Raw genomic sequence first — 21682 nt, 5'->3', positions numbered from 1 at the left:
GCTCTTCCTCTCTTCGCACTCCGCCCTTCCTCCGCCACAGCCGCGCTCTACAACTACAAACTCGCGCGCGAAACCCTCTCCCCCTCGCCGTTTCTTCCGCTCTTTCCCCCACTGCCTACGAGCGGTTTCATAGTGAGAGTCGCGCTCACCTCTTCCTCGACGTTCGCAGGCAGAGGGTTTTTTTCTCAGCCGCCGCAGCCTGCCTCCCGCTACCACAGTTTGCAGTGAGAAGGTTTTCTCACTATGGAAAAGTTGGTTCGAAGATGATTCTAACTTCATTCTTTTTGATTCGGCATACGGCGAGATCCATGCAATCGGCTATTCAGTATGAAGTTAGAATCAAGGGGCCCCATACAACTTAGAATCAACTTTCGTGAAACCCGAACGCGAACGCGAACCCGAACGCGAACCCGAACGCACCCCCCTTCGTGTGCTCTCGCCAAATGAACTACGCCCCCCCAAATGAACTACGCTGCGATTGGTCGATGAGCTACCGCCCAATGGCGGTGGGGTTTATTTTTCTATATCTTTTTGCTGACGTCACACGTATATGACGTCGTCATTTTGTGACGTCGTTTTTCTGCGTTACTGTTGGTGGTGGTGGCGTCGTGCTCTTCACTGCTTGAAGGCGTCGTTGTGGTGGCGTGATCCGGGCTGCGATCGAGAACTTTCCTGCTCGGCCTGATGTTGGGTGCGCGTACGCTGATCACAATGCTCGGGTACATGCAGAAAAGGAAGAGAAAAATCCAAAAGTGTTTAACCTTTTGCAGTGCACCTTACAACGCCAGCTTGGCTTACCTTGCGTGTGGATTATCGTTAACACCTTGGTAACACTATTCTGCACTTGCACTTTGCCGCCAGCGTAGAGCGTGCGTCCCGGGACTTAGAAAATTTCCGACTGCCCGCGATCGGGACTTAGCCGAATTTTGCTCGAGATTGCTCCGTCTCTTTTTGCTATTCCTCTTCAATAAAAATAGGCGAAACTGAGAGTGCTGTGTACACATGATGAATGGTTATTTGCACTTTGTGCTCTTTTCGCGAATGTTTGTTCGATCATCAACTTGCACTCTACGGTGATCCCTCGCGTAACAGCGCCTCTAGACGAGAGCGAGAATTGCCCGAGACTGAGAAGAGACTGAAGTTGCTTCTGTCGTGACCCGCTGGGACTTTCATTATTTGGATCCGGTTGGTGGTTGGTTTCGTTTGGTTATTATTATTCCGGACAAGTACAATCTTTCTCGTAACACATCTATTACCAGACTGACTTCGCTACTTGGAGCTCTTCGTAACTCCCTCTCACGCAAATTAGCTATTACCCACTCTCTCTCGCTGTCTCTCGACTCTCCTCTCGCTGCTATTGCCGTTCTCTTTCTCTCTCTGTCTCTCGATTTTCCTTGTCGTTTAAAATATCCTGCTATCACTCTCTCTCTGTCGTTCTCTTTCTTTCCCTCTCTCTCTTTATCTCTTCTCTCTGCACCCTTATCACTACATTCACCCCCTCTCCTATTCTCTACGTCAAAACTCGCGCTGTATTCAAGTCTGATTACTGGAAAGCGAGAAGTGTAAGAAAAAAACGAATTACTGCCTCCTAATGGAAAATGTGGTAAAGCACCATATCTCTCAGCCTCTCTGGCTTCTTAACGCTTCTCCTTGATCTTTCGACACCTGCCGGTGCGTCCTCCGAACTAGGCGGTGCGTGTGGAGCGACTCCGGCGTCTATGGTCGACGGTAACTCAGGAAACTCCTCGACTTCGCGTCCCACCAATGGTCTAGGCGCCCTCTTAACGTCCCTTACACCACGGACGAATTGAACGCCATGCTCGCTGCGGACGACCACCTTTGGTCCTTGACGACTCAGCACCGTGTATTCTTCGCGAGAAAATGATGGGTCCGTCTTATTTCTCCTGGGAAGCCACAGAACCACCCTGTCGCCGACAGCTATACTGGACTCTTTAGCTCCTCGATGACGATCGGCGTATTCCTTGCTGATCAGCTTTGTCGCCGCGTCCTGCTCACGCACGTCCTCTCTATCCAGCTCCCTATAATGTTCGGACTCCCACAGACCTGGAAAGAGACCCCGATACTTCCACCCAACTAACAATTCAAACGGTGTCACCCCGAGACGAGCATGCGGCTTCACTGTGTTATGCACGTGTACATATTCGTCCAGGGCCTCTCTCCACGCGCGTCCTTCCTGCTTAGCGGCTGCTAGGGCTTTTATAATTCCTTGATTCTGCCTCTCCACGGCTCCATTAGACTGTGGATTCAATGGTATCGCCTTGTTTACTTTAACACCTCTATCCTCCCAGTACTTAATGAATTCGGAGCTTTGAAAAGGAGGACCGTTGTCGCTCTGGATGGTTAGTGGCCATCCCCACGTGAAAAGGATTCTGCTAAGGGCCGCGTTTGTGCTGCTGGCATCTGTATACCTCATTTCTGTTGCGCTGATGTACCTAGAGTAAGTATCAACTACGACCAGCAGTTCCAATCCGCCGGGAACTGAGAGGAAGTCGATTTGCAGTACTTGCCAAGGACCATCCGGTAGGGTACGGCTCGTCAAGGGAAGCGGTGGATTCCGTTTAGAGATGACTACGCAGGTTCCGCATGCTTTAACGAACGACTCGACGTCCTTACCCATGTTCGGCCACCAAAAGAACTCCCTTAGAATCCTCTTCATGGCGGAGCTACCGATGTGGCCTTGATGCGCTGCTGCCAATATCCGAGACCTAAGGTCCCCCGGGGCGACTACCTTATCATCCTTAAAAATGGTCGCTCCCAATGAACGTAATGATTTCGCTTCAGCCTCGTATCTCTTTAAGGATTCTGGCCACTTCTGAGAACTCAAGGCTTTTCTCACATCGCTAAGTTCCTGGTCATTTTCGGAGGACTGTTCTATATCTTTCCAGGTGATACTCATTTGGTTACTATCCAACCTAAAAAGTAAGTGGCTATCGGCGCTATCGTCAAAAGGATCCTCCGTCTGGCATCGGGCACTAAGTCGTGACAGGGCGTCAGCAACATTCAGATGGCCGGGAATTCGCTTCATCTCGAAATCGTATGCTTGTAGCCTCAAGGCCCACGACTCTGCTCGAGTGATTGCCCGCTTGTTGGATCTGTGACCTCCGCCAAATATGAATTCGTTAGCCTCTGAATCCGTTCTTATTGCAAAACGTTTCCCGGTCAGGTAGAATGCGAAGCGTTCTACGCCCCACACGATTGCAAGCGCCTCTCTCTGGGTTTGTGGATACCGTTGCTCCGATGGAGATAAGGCCTTTGAGGCGCATGAGATGATCCGAGGTTTACTGTGACAATCTAATTGCACCAAAACCGCTCCAAGGCCCACGGGAGATGCATCAACATATAGTTCCGTTACGTCGGTGGGGTTGAAGTAACCTAACCTGGATATCGACTTCAGTGCCTCGTTTTTGAGAAAAGAGAACTCGTCTTCCTCTGCCTTGGACCAGTAGAAACAATCCGCCTTCGCTAAACACCTCAGATGTTTGGTCACGTCGGCCCGCATGAAGATGAATCGTTCCGAGAAGTTCATAAACCCTAGGAAGCTTTTCACTTCCTGTATGTTCTCCGGTCTGCGAAAATTCCGGACTGCCGCTAGTTTCGTATCTTCCACTTGCAAGCCTTCGTTAGTCAACGAGAATCCTATGAACTTAACTTTCTGCCGACCAAACACGCATTTGTCCATGTTGATCCGCACGTTATGCTCCCGAAGGCGTGCCAGCACCGCATTGAGATGCTCGTCGTGCTCTCTCTTATTCTTGCCGTGGATTAGGATATCATCCAAGTAGCATTTCTGTCCTCGGCACCCTACCAGAACTACGGTCTGCATTGCCTCTTGAAAGATGTCCGGTGCATTGCATAGGCCAAAGGGTAGTCGCATGAAACGATATGTCGCATCTCCGGCGAAGAAGTTGGTAAGATGACGTGACTCCTCCGCAATTACCACATGGAAGAACGCGCTGGATAAGTCAATAGTAGAAAACCATTGAGCCTCATGCAAGTCGTTTAGTATTTCCTCTATAGTGGGCATCCTGAATGGTGTCCGAATGATGCACCTATTAGGCCCTCGAAGATCCACTACCAGGCGAATATCGTCCTTGCCTTTAGGGACCACCAATAACGAGGAGCAAAAGGATCTGTCCATCTGGTCCGTCACTTTCTCGATTATCCCTGATGCCAACTGCTCCTCCAGTCTCCGCTGCGCTTCCTTACGAAATGGCAAGGGGATGTTGGTATAGATATTGCGCGACGGTGGCATTTCTTTGTGATATTCTATCACGACTGGTGGCATCTTGAATTTAGGAAATTCGTTGGAAATTGATATGGCCCGTATTTCCACCTTCAATCCGAGTTGAAGGACGCTGTACCGCAGTGCCGTATCTCTGCTCAGTAGAGGCTTGGCTTTCCGGACGACATAGAATTTTTCGAATAATCTGGGGCGGTCCTCGGAGATGAACAATTCCGCTACAAAGGTATTTTCTACATGTACCTCCTCGGCGCTAGCGTAGGCGTATAAAGATTTGTCCGAGCCACTCGTCACGCTGAAAATGTGTTCCCTGGAATGCTCATCGTCCATGAGTAAACTGAATATACTTTCATTAACAGTGTTGACCTCTGCTCCTGAATCGATCAAGAAGAGGATCGGAACGCTATTGATGTGGCCAAGGACTGTTCCTTCGTTGCCAGACAAATCCAAGTATTCTTTAGCGCCTGATACCTGCGCAATAACCTGAAATTAGTGACGATCAAACAATTATGTTAGTTAAATGACTAGTACGTAAATCAATCCTTTTTTCTTTCTTTGCTCGAGTAACGAAAAGTAAAACTGGAATTAACTACTGCCGAAAAGTTTATTCCGTTTCCGAATTCGATACAACCAAAAGAATTCAAAACACCAATGAAATGTGTACGTCTGTACACGCCACCGAGATTCAGTTGTTCGGGTCACTTACGGCTACCGCATCCTCAGCATCTTCGCAGCATTCCTTCGTCACCGCTGCTACCTTGACGGTCCTGTCTTCCCCGTCGTTCAAGCTCCTACGTTTTGATGAAGCAGGGGAAGGGAATTTGGTGCAAGCCCTCTCGATGTGGCCCACAACCCCGCAATTGTGGCACACTTTGTTCTGCAACAACGCGAAACATCTGGAGGGCACGTGATTGTTGCTAGAGCACCTCCAGCATGGTTTCTCCGGTTTCGTATTTTGGCCTGTCGGATATGAATCTTGCCAGTTTCGCTTGCGGCCTTGCGGGTCGAACGACCTGTCCATCGACCGCATCGGTTTATAATAGCCTCCTCGGAAGCTATTCCTCTGTGGCCAGTTTCCTCTTTGTTGACCGTAAGAAACGGCTGCCACCGTAGCTTCGCGTGCCGGAGGGTGCGACTTCGCATAAAGCTCCTCGCTGCTTTTGTCGAGCTCGTGCCCGCGTATCCTATCGACCAGGTCAGTGAGGGAGCCTCCTTTACGGAGCACCTTTCTGGCCGTCTCCCGCACTTTGCTGTCAGTCGCGTGTTGCTGGATCACCTCGGCGACGCTTTCTAACAGCTTATCTCCTTCATAGTCGCAAAGCTTGGCCGCCGCCACGACACGCTTCACATATTTGGAATCTTCCTCATTCGTCACCTGCACCAGGTTCCTTAACTTCTGTCGCTGGGTCAGGCTATACTCCCGCGAGCCGAAGAAGGCCTTCAGTCGGCCCATAGCGGCTGAATACGGAGCGCTTGGGTCCGACGAGGGTGCTGGCGCTTCTTCTAAGATGTCTAGAAGCTTCGCTCCGGCCTTTACCTTGAAGGCGTTCATTTTCGCCGCCTCGTCGCTGATTCCTACCAAGGCTAGCGAAGCTTCCAACAGCTCCTTCCACGACTCGAACGATTTACGTCCGATATCGTCCTCACCATCAGACGGAGCGCACGGCGGGACGTTCATCGACGCCACCGCTAAAGAATTAAACGATGACATCATCGCTGTCATCGATGTATTGCCGATGGAGCCTTCCGTCGTGGTGGGTTCGCAGTGGGATAACACCAAATCTTCGACGATGAAAACATTGCCGGGAGACCGCTTCTGGCTCGCCTTTTTTGCTTTAAGAATTCCTTCCAGCTTTCTATTCCGCTGCATCGCTCGGTTTAGGGCTAGCCGTAACTTCGCCCCAGCCTTCGGATTGTTCTTCCTGGAAAAATACAACGACCTGAACATTAATTACGGCTCAGGAATCTAACCGATCAGGTTATTCCGGCCAATATCGCGCAAGCTACCCGCTCAGAGGTGCTTCCTAGCGCCCGGCCACCAACACAGAGGTGCCTCACTCTCGCGCAAGCTACCCGCTCAGAGGTGCTTCCTAGCGCCCGGCCACCAACACAGAGGTGCCTCACTCTCGCGCAAGCTACCCGCTCAGAGGTGCTTCCTAGCGCCCGGCCACCAACACAGAGGTGCCTCACTCTCGCGCAAGCTACCCGCTCAGAGGTGCTTCCTAGCGCCCGGCCACCAACACAGAGGTGCCTCACTCTCGCGCAAGCTACCCGCTCAGAGGTGCTTCCTAGCGCCCGGCCACCAACACAGAGGTGCCTCACTCTCGCGCAAGCTACCCGCTCAGAGGTGCTTCCTAGCGCCCGGCCACCAACACAGAGGTGCCTCACTCTCGCGCAAGCTACCCGCTCAGAGGTGCTTCCTAGCGCCCGGCCACCAACACAGAGGTGCCTCACTCTCGCGCAAGCTACCCGCTCAGAGGTGCTCCCTAGCGCCCGGCCACCAACACAGAGGTGCCTCACTCTCGCGCAAGCTACCCGCTCAGAGGTGCTTCCTAGCGCCCGGCCACCAACACAGAGGTGCCTCACTCTCGCGCAAGCTACCCGCTCAGAGGTGCTTCCTAGCGCACGGCCACCAACACAATCGAGAGACGCCGCACTGCGCTTAAGACGCTCACTTGTCACTCACTCAGGAGTGTTTCCTGAGATCCTGCTAACACGTGGTTCCCGCCACCGAACGGCAGACCAACCGAAAAGGCTGTTCCAGCCAATGTACGTGAAATCCAACCACACGGAGATGTGTCCCGGAAACACCCAAGCCACACATCACCCGTAAGACACCTTTCCGTCGTGGTCAAAAACCATGCACCCCGCACCGCAGCACCACGCGCTCGCCAAACGCTTCCTGGAATCGAGTGACGCCGCGCTGTGCGCCAGACACTTGCACCGAGCCACCCGCGCGTCGAACTTTATTCGCCTATCCGATGACTCTTCCTCCACCCTTTTTCCACACCAAACTCACTTTCTGGGACTTTCATTATTTGGATCCGGTTGGTGGTTGGTTTCGTTTGGTTATTATTATTCCGGACAAGTACAATCTTTCTCGTAACATATCTATTACCAGACTGACTTCGCTACTTGGAGCTCTTCGTAACTCCCTCTCACGCAAATTAGCTATTACCCACTCTCTCTCGCTGTCTCTCGACTCTCCTCTCGCTGCTATTGCCGTTCTCTTTCTCTCTCTGTCTCTCGATTTTCCTTGTCGTTTAAAATATCCTGCTATCACTCTCTCTCTGTCGTTCTCTTTCTTTCCCTCTCTCTCTTTATCTCTTCTCTCTGCACCCTTATCACTACAGCTTCCACACGACAAATGCATTGCGACGATTTTTGCTAACTCTGAGCAAAAGTCTTCGCGAAGACGGCGTTCTTCGACAGAGCTCCGCCAGAGGGCTTTTTTATATGAAATGACAGCTTTGACAGCAGTGTTCATTCGTTCGCGATGCATTCGCTCCCTACACGGGCATTTATGTGTTCGTGATGAAGTTTTCGCGCATTTGTATGGGGATGACGTAAAAATAAACTTCGTCGCGAACCATTCGCGATGCATTCGCTCTCGTTTAGACGCAACTTGAGAATTGAGACTGTCACATCCATACAAATCCGAATCGGGAATGTTTTCGTTCGGGTAGACAAAGTGTCTATAGGAGACAGGTTAAGTCATCCCTATACAAATTTTGATTGGGAGTAACGCTGAGCGAGACCGCAAATGACCATCTACGACGTGAGCGCGAACGAGAAGGGGAGAGTAACGCCGAGCGAGATGCAATACAGGTGCATTCAACGAGCGCGAGCGAGACAAAATTCTGCCCGCGAATTCCACCACCGCTCGAAGCGAGAGTACGCGAGCGTACAGTGTGCGGGAGGAAAAAAACGTGCGAGAGCAGAGCGTGCTGTGGCGGAGAAACCAGAGAGCGCGAATGGCGCAGGCAACTTGGTTTTCCAAAAACGTGCGCGTGGAATGGAAAAGCTAAAAATGCATCCAATGAATCATTTTGACCCACGAAAATGAATGGAAAACCCCATTTTACTGATATGTCCGATTTGATTTTCGTGAAAATCGGTTAGGGCACTGACTGGCAAGGCAAAATCGGACAAGCAAACGGGCACTGCACTTGCCGTATGCGACCACGGCGGTCAGAGAGTGCGCGAGCATAAGGCGCACGGGAGAGCAGAGCGCGCCTTGGTGGAGAGCGAATGGCTCAAGCAGCTTGGTTTTCCAAAAACGTGCGCGTGAAATGGAAAAGCAAAAAAATGCATCCAATGATTATTTTATCGATATATTGCCGATCGATATCGATATGTTGCCACTGGCCTGCAAGGCCTAATGGAACAAGCAAACAATCAAGAGACTCGGTGCATGCGCCAGAATGGAATCGCGGTAGGATTGTTTTACTGTCCTTTCCACAAATGGCACCGCACTGTTTAAGTAATCTTATGGCTTATGCTCGATTGCTAATTGATCAGATTTATCAGAATTTAGGGATTGAACCCGACATACTAAGGCCACTATATTAACGCGGCACCGATCCTGTCGCTGGCCGCCAAGGCATAATGCCACAGGCAAACGCGCACTGCACTCGCTGCATGCGACAAAGTACAATCGCGGTAGGAGGAATGGTTCACTGTCCGTCTGCGATTGCTTTTATGCTATCAGAACGGTCCTGCCCGCCTTGATGGGCCAGATATTACACCTGGACCTGATAGAAGCTCCTGTTGCTAAAGAGTCATCTTTGCATTCCTTGCATTAGAACCCGAAGTCAATCGAAGATTGTTCTGGCTCTGATGTTGTCTCACGTGCTTTTGCCATGGGCAATGCATGCCACTGCAAAATATTATTGGCAGGTTTCAGCTGTTCGGTGGATATGCTGTAGGGCTGTTTGATTATCGCCAGATCGTACCGCAGACAACGGCTAATCATATGATGAAACAAACCATTACAGCATGAGTTAGGATCAAAGGTAACATTATGCTCTTCGAAAATCAAAAGATGGGCCAGACAACCATCAACGGCAGCACTGTGGAGCGGCTAACGATTAAGAAAGCGATTAGCAATTGGTTCACCTTTCCAGTATCGAGGTGCACCGAAGGAAATTGAGGCGATATACATAGACACGGATGCGTGAAAGCTGAACGGGAGCTGGGCAATGGGACGCGCCTACTTTACTGTTCCATACGGTGACAACTTGCAGGACCTGGACCTGAACCGGGAGGCAATGACAATCAACCTGGTGCAAGATCAATCGCTGCACCACGAGAGCCCTTCCTCCGGTGACATCGCGAGCAAACGCTCAGAATTGTAAGGAATCAAATTGAAAAAAGAGTCAACATTGATATGGTTAAAATGGAATGGAGGGACATGTTTGATTGTTTGGTGAGAAATGGAAAAGGAATAATTTCAAACAATCATTTTTTCAAACGAGGCTCTGTAACCGGGCGGTTTAGCTATCAGAGCACATGGCTGGGAGCTGGCTTATCAACCGCTGCATTCGCCAGCAGCAATGTTCATGCCGCGAAGATAACAAAAATGTGTAGCTATCGAGCCTCTTTGATAAAGTAGAGATGGGTAACATTAGAATGACATGGAAGAGCATTTTTGTATGCTAGGGAAAGAGAAAAATAATGAAATTCAAAATAATCCTGCTTTCGTGCGTAGCTCTGTAACCGGGCCGCTTACCTAGTCCCTATACAAATTTTGATTGGGAGTAACGCTGAGCGAGACCGCAAATGACCATCTACGACGTGAGTGCGAACGAGAAGGGGAGAGTAACGCAGAGCGAGATGCAATACAGGTGCATTCAACGAGCGCGAGCGAGACAAAATTCTGCCCGCGAATTCCACCACCGCTCGAAGCGAGAGTACGCGAGCGTACAGTGTGCGGGAGGAAAAAAACGTGCGAGAGCAGAGCGTGCTGTGGCGGAGAAACCAGAGAGCGCGAATGGCGCAGGCAACTTGGTTTTCCAAAAACGTGCGCGTGGAATGGAAAAGCTAAAAATGCATCCAATGAATCATTTTGACCCACGAAAATGAATGGAAAACCCCATTTTACTGATATTTCCGATTTGATTTTCGTGAAAATCGGTTAGGGCACTGACTGGCAAGGCATAATGGGACAAGCAAACGGGCACTGCACTTGCCGTATGCGACCACGGCGGTCAGAGAGTGCGCGAGCATAAGGCGCACGGGAGAGCAGAGCGCGCCTTGGTGGAGAGCGAATGGTTCAAGCAGCTTGGTTTTCCAAAAACGTGCGCGTGAAATGGAAAAGCAAAAAAATGCATCCAATGATTATTTTATCGATATATTGCCGATCGATATCGATATGTTGCCACTGGCATGCAAGGCCTAATGGAACAAGCAAACAATCAAGAGACTCGGTGCATGCGCCAGAATGGAATCGCGGTAGGATTGTTTTACTGTCCTTTCCACAAATGGCACCGCACTGTTTAAGTAATCTTATGGCTTATGCTCGATTGCTAATTGATCAGATTTATCAGCATTTAGGGATTGAACCCGACATACTAAGGCCACTATATTAACGCGGCACCGATCCTGTCGCTGGTCGCCAAGGCATAATGCCACAGGCAAACGCGCACTGCACTCGCTGCATGCGACAAAGTACAATCGCGGTAGGAGGAATGGTTCACTGTCCGTCTGCGATTGCTTTTATGCTATCAGAACGGTCCTGCCCGCCTTGATGGGCCAGATATTACACCTGGACCTGATAGAAGCTCCTGTTGCTAAAGAGTCATCTTTGCATTCCTTGCATTAGAACCCGAAGTCAATCGAAGATTGTTCTGGCTCTGATGTTGTCTCACGTGCTTTTGCCATGGGCAATGCATGCCACTGCAAAATATTATTGGCAGGTTTCAGCTGTTCGGTGGATATGCTGTAGGGCTGTTTGATTATCGCCAGATCGTACCGCAGACAACGGCTAATCATATGATGAAACAAACCATTACAGCATGAGTTAGGATCAAAGGTAACATTATGCTCTTCGAAAATCAAAAGATGGGCCAGACAACCATCAACGGCAGCACTGTGGAGCGGCTAACGATTAAGAAAGCGATTAGCAATTGGTTCACCTTTCCAGTATCGAGGTGCACCGAAGGAAATTGAGGCGATATACATAGACACGGATGCGTGAAAGCTGAACGGGAGCTGGGCAATGGGACGCGCCTGCTTTACTGTTCCATACGGTGACAACTTGCAGGACCTGGACCTGAACCGGGAGGCAATGACAATCAACCTGGTGCAAGATCAATCGCTGCACCACGAGAGCCCTTCCTCCGGTGACATCGCGAGCAAACGCTCAGAATTGTAAGGAATCAAATTGAAAAAAGAGTCAACATTGATATGGTTAAAATGGAATGGAGGGACATGTTTGATTGTTTGGTGAGAAATGGAAAAGGAATAATTTCAAACAATCATTTTTTCAAACGAGGCTCTGTAACCGGGCGGTTTAGCTATCAGAGCACATGGCTGGGAGCTGGCTTATCAACCGCTGCATTCGCCAGCAGCAATGTTCATGCCGCGAAGTAAACAAAAATGTGTAGCTATCGAGCCTCTTTGATAAAGTAGAGATGGGTAACATTAGAATGACATGGAAGAGCATTTTTGTATGCTAGGGAAAGAGAAAAATAATGAAATTCAAAATAATCCTGCTTTCGTGCGTAGCTCTGTAACCGGGCCGCTTACCTAGTACCGAACAAAATCGCTCGCGACGGTTAGATGAATGATGAATGAATGAATGAATGAAAAAAACTGACAGTTCGTGTTTATGTTTTAGTTGCGTTGGAGACGCTGTATTCGCTTTGAGAAGTAAGAAATCCGTAAAGAAAGCTAAAATTTTTACAGTTTTTCAGTGCTCTGATTGTTCTACATTGGTGGTTTTAAGATGCCTTATAGATTTTGCCTAGCTGTGTTTTGCAAACTCTTCCTTATCACTCTTCCTTTGGATGCGCCTCGCGATTGGCAAACGATCTGCCGAGCCTGCGTTCTTATATGATGAACAAAGCCCGCTGGAGCCCACTCCTTCTCCTTGCTGCTTCGTGTTCGGAACAAGCGAAGAGGTTTCACCTTCGCAGGATCTCTGGTCGGACAGATTGCGTCTAAACGAGCACGAAAGAATCGCGAAAGTATCGCGACGACGAAACGAATAAACGTCATCCCCATACAAGTGCGCGAAAGTTTTATCGCGATAGCATGGATGCCCGTGTAGGGAGCGAATGCATCGCGAAAGAACGAACACTGCTGTCAATGCTGTCATTTCATATAAAAAAAGCCCTCTGGCGGAGGTCTGTCGAAGAACACACGCTTTCGCGAAAGTTTTTGCTCAGTCTGAGCAAAATCTTTCGCGATGCATTCGTTTACCGTCTGGAAGCAACCACACGCGACAACACCCTCCTTAGACCGTTTCTACACTGCGCCAAAATTTTCTCTGCCAAAACGAAACTTATTGGATTCCCATAGAAATCTTTTATATTCCAATAGGAATTTTATGGGAATTCAATAAGTTTCGTTTTGGCAGCGAAAATTTTGGCGCAGTGTAGAAACGGTCTTAGGATGCACTGAGCATGTAGCGCTGATGTGATTGACCATCACACTCCGATCGTCTCCGTCCATTTGTCTTTTAACCAATAGTCTAAGCCGACAGTGACCGTCTATCGGTGGAAGCCGGATCCGGGCCTTTTCCACTCGTTTCAGAATCAGAGATAGCCGGCGTTTTCGGCCCCTGCTGACACGTTGTTAGATTGCTTCCAGACGGTAAACGAATGCATCGCGACGACTTTTGCTCAGTCTGAGCAAAAACTTTCGCGAAAGCGTGTGTTCTTCGACAGACCTCCGCCAGAGGGCTTTTTTTATATGAAATGACAGCTTTGACAGCAGTGTTCGTTCGTTCGCGATGCATTCGCTCCCTACACGGGCATCCATGCTATCGCGATCAAACTTTCGCGCACTTGTATGGGGATGACGTTTATTCGCCTCGTCGTCGCGATACTTTCGCGATACATTCGTGCTCGTTTAGACGCAATCTTAGCCACAGCGGTGCTGCTCGTTTGTTCTAAAACTAGAAAATGTTTCATTTAAACGAGCAAAAGTAGGTAATATATCTGATAAAACCATTGCACTTTTCCGGATCCAAATGCACGCTGGTTTGGTGATGAACGTAAACCGCTGACAGTTATTTGACGTTTGGTGCTTTATGTCAAATTGCTATGACTTCACCTGTTGCCTATAGACACTTTGGTTTCCCCTTCGTCTATCCCTGGCTTATGACTTCACCTATTTCCTATATACACTTTGGTGTAGACAGAAAAATTCTCTTCTTCAGCTCTCTGAACAAAACGCCTATTGACCGCGATATCGCTGCAAATAAAGCAGCAGGGCATTATTATCGCTTCAATTTACATACATTCAGGGGCATTGTGTGAAATTTGGATTTTTTTATTGTTTTATTCTAGACGTATCGTTATCGTTCGCAATATTTTTATCGAAATCTATTGCATTCTTACGATTCTTTTTGGCAAGTAAAAAGTAAAAATTTTATTTATCGCATGAGATCGGCCGATAGAGATCGCTGCGTGTAAACACCCCACTCACCTGTTCTTTTATTCACTTTGCTTTGGCTCACTCATAAATCATATATGCCCACCCAGCAGAACTGCAACACGGCGAACCAAAACAAACCCCTTTCCACCGTACGTGTAACCCGTCCGTGAGGCAACAAAGTCGCGGATGTGGCCACTCTCGACAGAATGCGCAAAACGTGGGTTAAGCGCGATAATATCTACTACAAACCGTTCTACAAACAGAAGCTCAAACTCACGCTGATCGGTGTGCTCGGACTGGGCGTCCTGTTCTTCGTCTACCAGCTGGTCTACATCAGTCAGTTTCTACCGTCGTCATCATCGTCGTCATCGTCGGGGTCGGGGCTGGCTTTGCTGGCCGCCCAGATGCGGCCCCCGCTCCACTCAAATAGTAATAATCACGTTGCTTCGGCAGAACTAGGAGCGGACGGCAGCCCACCATCACCATCATCGGTGGCGAACAGGGAATACGGCAGCAGTAAGACGGGCATCGGCCAGCACCAGTACGCCTACGTCGAGCGAATCGGGAACCACGAGCGTATGATCCTGCGGTAAGTGACACCGCTCCTCACACCGATCACGTAACGCATCGTGAACAACGCCCTTCCGCTCCCTACCCTCTTTCAGCGGCATCCGGCTGCGAGATCTGGATCGCTACACGGAACCTACGTCCATGCCCCGAGCTCCGTTCCGGTGTCTGCAAACGGGCCGTGAGCTGAGCTGGGATCGTGTGAACGACGATTACTGCGACTGCCAGGAGGACGGCAGCGACGAGCCGAGCACGAGTGCATGCGCCAATGGCCGATTCTACTGTCGTTTCCAGAAGCGCCATCGGACGGGCCGGGGGAGGGACCGATCGATACCAAGCGGTTGGGTCAACGATGGCGTCTGTGATTGCTGTGATGGTTCCGACGAGTGGCTCCCGACCGGTGGTAACCTAGTGCCACTCCGCCCTTGTCCGAACACCTGTAGCACTAAATACTTTCTCTAAGACGTTGGTGGACGGACGTTGGCTTCAAGATTTCTCCCTTTTCTCTCGCGGATGAACCGCGCGCCTCGCCATCACGTATCGCATCACATTCCGCCAGTAAACGCAATGCAAGGATTGCAGGAAACGCGCAGCCGATCGGATCACTTTGCTAGCATGTTTCAAAAACTCCTAGGGTAGGTTGAAATAAATGGAAAATATTGTTTTTGCCAAAATTGCCAATTTTATTGCGTTTAACCCTGTGGTCGCTATCGAAACTGTAGCATATACCACTCCGTTGAGCGACCCATGGACGCTCAATGTTATTCATCAATTTTTTTGAAGCAGAATTGACGCTTGATTGCCGTCTTTTTTTATTGGCCGTCTGTGGCAAATTGGTATAATCATCAATATTTCGTCAATCAGGGCCACAGACACATCAATATTAGACGCCAAACACCCTGCCAGCTAGCAGGGTCTTCTCCAGAGCCTGAGAATTGAGACTGTCAAATCCATACAAATCCGAATCGAGAATGCTTTCGCTCGTGTAGAAACAGAGAATAAAGCGAGCCTGAGGCTCAGCTGAGCAAGCTGTCAAACTATCTGTCATTGCCTGTTATTTTGACAGCAAAGCGATTCTCGTACGAGTTTCGGGCCAGGCTCAGCTCAATTGAGCAAATTATTGAGCCTGAAGTTGCTTCTACACGACAAACGAATGCATCAGAGTGAGCAAAAGTCTTCGCGAAGACGTGTGTTCTTCCACAGAGCTCCGCCAGAGGGCATTTTTTATATGAAATGACAGCTTTGACAGCAGTGTTCGTTCGTTCGCGATGCTCAAAGTGTTTATAGGAAACAGGTGAAGTCATAGCACTTTTTTTCTTTTTTGCTTTTTTTTTGTTTTTTTGACATTCGACGCCTTGTTTACGTTCATCACCAAACCAGCGTGCGTTTGAATCCGAAAAAGGGCAATGGTTTTATCAGGTATATTATCTACTTTTGCTCGTCATCATTTAAAATACATTTTCTAATTTTAGAACAAACGAGCAGCCCCGCTGTGGCTATCAACGTGTCAGCAGGGGCCGAAAACGCCGGCTATCTCTGATTCTGAAACGAGTGGAAAAGGCCCGGATCCGGCTTCCAGCCGGTCACTGTCGGCTTAGACTATTGGTTAAAGGACAAATGGACGGAGACGATCGGAGTGTGATGGACAATCACATCAGCGCTACATGCTCAGTGCATCCTAAGGAGGGTGTTGTCGCGTGTCCGACCAGAGATCCGGCGAAGGTGAAACCTCTTCGTTTGTTCCGAACGCGGAGCAGCAAGGAGAAGGAGTGGGTTCTTCTGCCCGAATAAAGGCAGCTCCAGTGCGCTTTGTTCATCAAATAAGAACGCTGGCTCGACAGATCGTCTGCCAATCGCGAGGCGCATCCAAAGGAAGAGTGATAAGGGAAGAAGATCCGCTCCTATTCCTAGTTTGCCACCGTCGGAACAGGTGTCTTCTTTTGTAAGGCGCATCAAGAGCGCATCGCCTCGTGAGCAAGGATGGATGCCTCGAATGACGGTGCACTGGCTTTGCCTGGCAGTGTTTGTGATCGTCCTGCTGGTGCAGTACGACAGCAAGGATCCGTACGTCACCGTGGGTGTGGAGCGAAAGGCTACATTACAGAAGATCCGACAAGCCTACAAACAGCAAGCTAAGGAATGGTAAGAATCCGAACAGCACTCTGTCTGCGTTCGTATTGATTGCTTGCCACAGGCGTGCTAGGACTTGAGCTAACTGTATCAAACAGGCATCCGGACAAATCAAAACACTTTTAGGCGGAGCAGCGGTTCGTCGAGATCAAGCAGGCATACGAGCTACTTTCCGACTCGAAGCGTCGGAAGGCATACGCCGTACATAACGAACGAGGATGCAATCGTGAATAGGGAGCGGTCAGATTACACCACACGGTCGGTTCCAGGATCCGTTCGAACACTTTTACGAACTGCACATAACTTTAACATCCACGACCAGGACATTAGCCTGTACCATCGGCTGTCGATCACCGCCAAGTACTAAGAGAGTAACATGCTGCCCAAAAGCCGCCAAACTCCGCAAATACTGCTGTTTTACGCCGACTGGTGCTTCGACTGTATGAAAGCGGCCAACTCGTTCACGAAGATGATCGACACCGTACGCTCGAACCGTACGGTGTGACGTTCGCCACGATCAATGCGGGTCACGAGGAGTAGCTGGTACGCCGGACCGGTGTCCCCTCACTACCGTGCATTGTCATGGTCCTCGACGGCCACAACTATATCCACCGCGAGAGCGTCTTTAATGCACAGCATCTGGTCGACTTCATCCGGCACCGTTAAGCGTAAATCATCGCAAATTTAAGGTTGCACACTGACCGGCACAGATACACATCCACTTACCAATATAATTTCCATTGTATTGAAAAACTTAAATTTGCGCATGTAATAAATACGTACATTTGTTTTTCTTTTAGAATAAAGTATGCAGTTTATTTCGGCATAACTATTGTTACATTCTAGTATAGAAGGAACAGCTAAAAGAAACATTTTAATCTAAGACCGTTTCTACACTGCGCCAAAATTTTCGCTGCCAAAACGAAACTTATTGGATTCCCATAGAAATCTTTTATATTCCAATAGGAATTTTATGGGAATCCAATAAGTTTCGTTTTGGCAGCGAAAATTTTGGCGCAGTGTAGAAACGGTCTAAGACAAAAAGTCCAAATAAGGGTAAACAAGGTATCATACCTGTTGTCTGCAATAATCGCAAATTATGATAATTTTTAATCAGTGGCGATTGGTGTAATTGATAATTCTCAGTCTTAAAATGCTCCGAACATATAGCACCATTCTTAGACGGACGCCAATTTGCATCTTTTCTACAAAATGTTGCCCATTGTCGGGTTAACTCCACATCTTGCGGAAAAGAATGAAACTTTGATATTATTATAGTTATTTTTGCAAAACGAAGCTACGCAATATCTATAAGGCATCTTAAAACCACCAATGTAGAACAATCAGAGCACTGAAAAACTGGAAAAATTTTAACTTTCTTTACGGATTTCTTACTTCTCAAAGCGAATACAGCGTCTCCAACGCAACCAAAACATAGGCAACGACTGTCAATTTTTTTCATTCATTTTTCTAATTTTCGCGAGCGATTTTGTTCGGTATGACTTCACCTGTTTCCTATAGACACTTTGTTCTACGCTATGTGTACGCAGGGTTAGAAAACGCGCTTAAATGTGTTGCTCAGTGGGCAGTATTGTAACCGTAGCGTACGGTGTGCATCTGCGTGCGTACGTGGGAAAAGCGTGTGTGTGCTCCGTTGTTTTGGTTCTCAGTTTAAGGTAAGAAACTCGTTCCGAGTTGCTGTAAAAAGAGAGAAATTCTTGTCCTTAATTTTAATTACATCCTGCGCGACAAGAACAAACTGCACTCTCGTTATCGCGAGGCGTGTTTTTTTCGGAATGACCTGTTTACATGACACGTCTTAGCCGCAACAGACGTGACAAACGTAAACAAATCACTTGGTCTTGCTGCTACAGCCGCTGCCATCAAGGATAACGCGAGTGTAAGAAGTTAGGAAACGGTGATTGAAACAGGATCATCCAACAGCGAAGCCATGCTACTGTAAGGCACCCGTGCCACCCTCTAGTCACACGACCCATCCTTGTATCCGTGTCCGGCGGATGCGTTGTGCGACCTGCTCCGTTTAGTAGCTCCTCGAAGCCGGGTTTGTCGTTTTGTTTTCCGCGGGTGGACTGCTTGGTGCACCCTAGGGGATGATCGTCGAGCTGGTCATGAACAGACTGCGACAGCTGCTGTTGGCGCTGATCGGGGTGCTGAAACGTGCGATGTGTTGCTTCTCGCGCCGCCGACATCACTCCAACAGCGAGTATGAGGCGCTCAGCTCAATAAGCGTGGACCAAAGCAGCGCAGTGAGTTCGGGGAACGCACTGAACGTGGACCCGGTCCGGCCTAAGCACCTGTCGGAGAAGGACTGGAACACGTGGGATGATACACCCAGTACGGTTGAGGAGCATATCGAGCGATACAGAGAAACGCTCGCCCAGCCGCCACCGGTGCCGGAAGCGCCGCCCGAGGTCGACTATTTCCAGGATATGGCGCCGCAGATTCGGGCGCAGCCGAAGATCTGCATCACCCAGGAAACCGAGACGCGCGACTTTAGCCGTCTGACGGCCAAGATTGACATTCCAGTGGTGGTAAGTGAATAGCCTGCCGGTAGGGCGATTGCCGTTTTCCTTTTTGGGTTTTCCTTGTTGTTTCGCTTACCTGACTCGCCTTTTTGTATCCTCTCTTGCCTCGCCCTGTAGAATGAATTGGAAGATTGGAACGAGGGCGACCGGACCGGTTGGGATGAAGCGGACGAAGTGGCCACCAAACAGCTGATCAGAGAAACGAGGAAAGAGCGAAGGGCGCAACGGTATCAGGATCGCCAACACCAGGCGGCAGAGACTAGCCACGCTTGAGCGTCTACACCCCGAGAAAGTTTGGTTAGCAGCGTCCTAGCTCCTTGCTTGCGCGTAACCCTATTAATGTACAGACGTTACCCCCCTTCGATTGCATTTCATATACCACAAGTTCTGTACTTAGTGGTGCCGTGCGTGTTTTCGTTTTAATTTTTATATTCTGAAATTGTATGATGCTGCATTCTGGATTGAAGAGTGAAACGTGCCGATCCGGTGATGATTTCGGCTATACAACACAACACAGTGCAGCCCTTCTCTGTGGTAGTGCTGGAGGGACGATACACGGGACATGCGAGCAGACAAAGTGCAGGGGGAGGCGGGGAGGGGGCTATTATGATAGTTTAAGAACCTTCGTCTATGGTGTCCACCTCACACGGTCCAGGTTCGAACCTTTAACCGAAGGTAGCAGGGGAATTTCATGCCGACTTTTGGGCACATTGGTGCTCGCCGGGTTATTGATAAACCAAGGGAGCCGATAACCGAGATCCGAAGACAAACAGCCGTAAACCAAACAAAAATGAATGAACTCTACTACTTTCGGGTATGTTGCTCTTTTTTTTTGTTTAAAACTATCAACTATTTTTCAGAAATGTTTCTTTTAAAAACGTGTATCCAATAAAATGTTATGTTAAATATGTTGACTTTGTTTGGTAGCCTAGTTTCCAGCTTGTTGTGTCGCCTTGCTTGTTTGCTCTTGCTTCGCTACCTTGCAAAGTAATTCTCTCGACCGCCGACTGAGCAGCAGCAGCAGCAACAGCAGCAGAAGGATGGAATAATGAGAGGATAGTTCGAGCTTGCTACTCGTTCAACTCTAATGGGCAGAAGAGTGCTGACTTGGAGAGCCCTCGAAGGAGTAAAACGATCGTTAACTCTTCTATCATATAGTATCCGCTACTTCAGCGACTTCTGCTGCTGCTGGTGGTGGTGATGCCTCTTCTCTGGTGAACTCTCTTCCGAACTGGTTTTTGTGGATTCCGTGTTCCCGTGTTCGATCGATTTGCAGTAGTAGTGCGCCTTGCAGATGGCGTTGCTCCTAACCGCCAAGGGCAGAGAGGACGAAGGATAATGGAGTTGGGAGGTGAGAGAGGGAAATTCCCCTCCTATCTTTGCGACCTGCCTGCAATGCCCTTCCTCCTCGCCCTCTTCTAACCTTCACGAGCCTCGTTACTATATCCAGTAGCGGCCAGCTTGACCCCTACATTCTCCGCTATGCTTAGTTCATCCAAACTTGTAACTGTAATACCTAGTTATTGTTTATTTTGTAACGTTATTTCTTTTTCTTATTTATCGTATAGTTTGGCCATAGGATAACGCACGTTGCATACTGGCTAGCTGCATACCATGCCTTACTTACATACCATACTTAGCCATGCCCAGTGTTGAATTGCGATTATATAGTTAGCAGTTTCACGTATCGAGCACACGGCGCGTTTAGAGTAGTAGTTTTGGGGAAGTAAGTTAATACTGCTGCACCGGCGTACAATCCCCGTACCCGATGCGGTGTTGCTAAACATATACAATAGTGGAATTCGTTAATGCGCGGATGAAGGATAACATCAATTCAACGTGTCGTCATGAATGTTAGTGTTAGGAGGGAGCCTAGGAGTGTCTTGTTTTGCGCCGCCGAGCGGGGGAGCGAACGACATGTGCGTGATTAGGATGATTTGTGACTCCATATGTCTGGCTGTTTGGTGCTTGGCACTTCACCAACTCCGTTACGTACCGACTAGTGATGCTCATCGTTTGTGCAAATATGTTAAAAGAGCCCCATTCCGTTCTACAACTGTTGGTAACCTTCCGGGTTCCAGCGTTCTCCGATTTACGCAGCGCTGGCAGTGCTATTCACGTTTCAATCATCCTTTGACTCGATCTCTAGCTGTTGATGCCACCTAGCGTGCCTAGCGTGAGTGCGTCAGTTCAGAATGGGGAAACAGGGATATGGGATTTCCGTTTGAACGTAATCGAAAGCATGCTGACCTGCTTCACACACATCACATCTAATACCCGTCCACCCGTCACCCGTCTTATCACTAGAGTAGAGTGAACTAGAGCTTGTTGGCTCTCGCTGTCGAGCGTTGCACTATTGGAATACAAAAAAACGTCCATCGCGTTCGCCTAATTGGCCGGCCACACAGCTACGGAGTCCTAAATGCACCGCACGGGCTTATTGTTAGACATACTCGCTACCTCTCCCGCCCCACCACAGAACAGGGTGTGTATTCTGCTCCCTCGTTATCCCTGTACAGGATCGAAGCATCATTTGAGCATTTGTGTTTGTGTGTTTGCGGTGAGGAGGGAGGAG

At 49.0% G+C, this 21682-nt stretch overlaps 3 protein-coding genes across 5 annotated transcripts; 2 read left to right on the top strand and 1 right to left on the bottom strand.

Annotated features, from left to right (window-relative positions):
* Nucleotides 1-1068: 1068 nt before the first annotated feature.
* LOC126577811 (uncharacterized) lies at nucleotides 1069-6177 on the bottom strand. The gene is made up of 3 exons (XM_050239804.1): nucleotides 4968-6177; nucleotides 4228-4744; nucleotides 1069-1097 (listed from the first exon to the last, which is right to left on the bottom strand). The coding sequence occupies exons 1-3, from the start codon at nucleotides 6129-6131 to the stop codon at nucleotides 1069-1071; spliced, it is 1710 nt and encodes a 569-aa protein (XP_050095761.1). The 5' UTR covers nucleotides 6132-6177.
* Nucleotides 6178-13996: 7819 nt separating this feature from the next.
* On the top strand, nucleotides 13997-15099 carry LOC126571087 (uncharacterized). Of its 2 annotated transcripts, XM_050229350.1 has the most exons (3): nucleotides 13997-14200; nucleotides 14318-14453; nucleotides 14530-15099. In XM_050229350.1, the coding sequence occupies exons 1-3, from the start codon at nucleotides 14071-14073 to the stop codon at nucleotides 14891-14893; spliced, it is 630 nt and encodes a 209-aa protein (XP_050085307.1). In that variant the 5' UTR covers nucleotides 13997-14070; the 3' UTR covers nucleotides 14894-15099. The 2 variants fall into 2 exon arrangements, with proteins under 2 accessions (XP_050085307.1, XP_050085297.1); XM_050229340.1 differs by having other exon boundaries at nucleotides 13997-14453.
* Nucleotides 15100-18176: 3077 nt separating this feature from the next.
* On the top strand, nucleotides 18177-20021 carry LOC126571162 (uncharacterized). Of its 2 annotated transcripts, XM_050229479.1 has the most exons (3): nucleotides 18177-18237; nucleotides 18315-19113; nucleotides 19225-20021. In XM_050229479.1, the coding sequence occupies exons 2-3, from the start codon at nucleotides 18673-18675 to the stop codon at nucleotides 19378-19380; spliced, it is 597 nt and encodes a 198-aa protein (XP_050085436.1). In that variant the 5' UTR covers nucleotides 18177-18237; nucleotides 18315-18672; the 3' UTR covers nucleotides 19381-20021. The 2 variants fall into 2 exon arrangements, with proteins under 2 accessions (XP_050085436.1, XP_050085428.1); XM_050229471.1 differs by having other exon boundaries at nucleotides 18200-19113.
* Nucleotides 20022-21682: the final 1661 nt, after the last annotated feature.

This window comes from Anopheles aquasalis, chromosome X (assembly GCF_943734665.1).
Source record: "Anopheles aquasalis chromosome X, idAnoAquaMG_Q_19, whole genome shotgun sequence".
In the NCBI taxonomy this organism is placed as follows: Eukaryota; Metazoa; Arthropoda; class Insecta; order Diptera; family Culicidae; genus Anopheles; species Anopheles aquasalis.
Note: the sequence above shows the minus strand (reverse complement) of the source record. Positions and strands in the feature narration are given on the sequence as shown.

Coding starts and splice junctions, on each gene's coding strand:
- LOC126571087 (XM_050229340.1), top strand. CDS start 14,071: ATGCGCAAAACGTGGGTTAAGCGCGATAATATCTACTACAAACCGTTC. Junction 14,454..14,529: donor CACGAGCGTATGATCCTGCG/GTAAGTGACACC, acceptor ACCCTCTTTCAG/CGGCATCCGGCTGCGAGATC.
- LOC126577811 (XM_050239804.1), bottom strand. CDS start 6,131: ATGCAGCGGAATAGAAAGCTGGAAGGAATTCTTAAAGCAAAAAAGGCG. Junction 4,745..4,967: donor ATGCTGAGGATGCGGTAGCC/GTAAGTGACCCG, acceptor CACTAATTTCAG/GTTATTGCGCAGGTATCAGG. Junction 1,098..4,227: donor CAACATCCCCTTGCCATTTC/GTAAGGAAGCGC, acceptor GCTCTCGTCTAG/AGGCGCTGTTACGCGAGGGA.
- LOC126571162 (XM_050229479.1), top strand. CDS start 18,673: ATGATCGTCGAGCTGGTCATGAACAGACTGCGACAGCTGCTGTTGGCG. Junction 19,114..19,224: donor AGATTGACATTCCAGTGGTG/GTAAGTGAATAG, acceptor CTCGCCCTGTAG/AATGAATTGGAAGATTGGAA.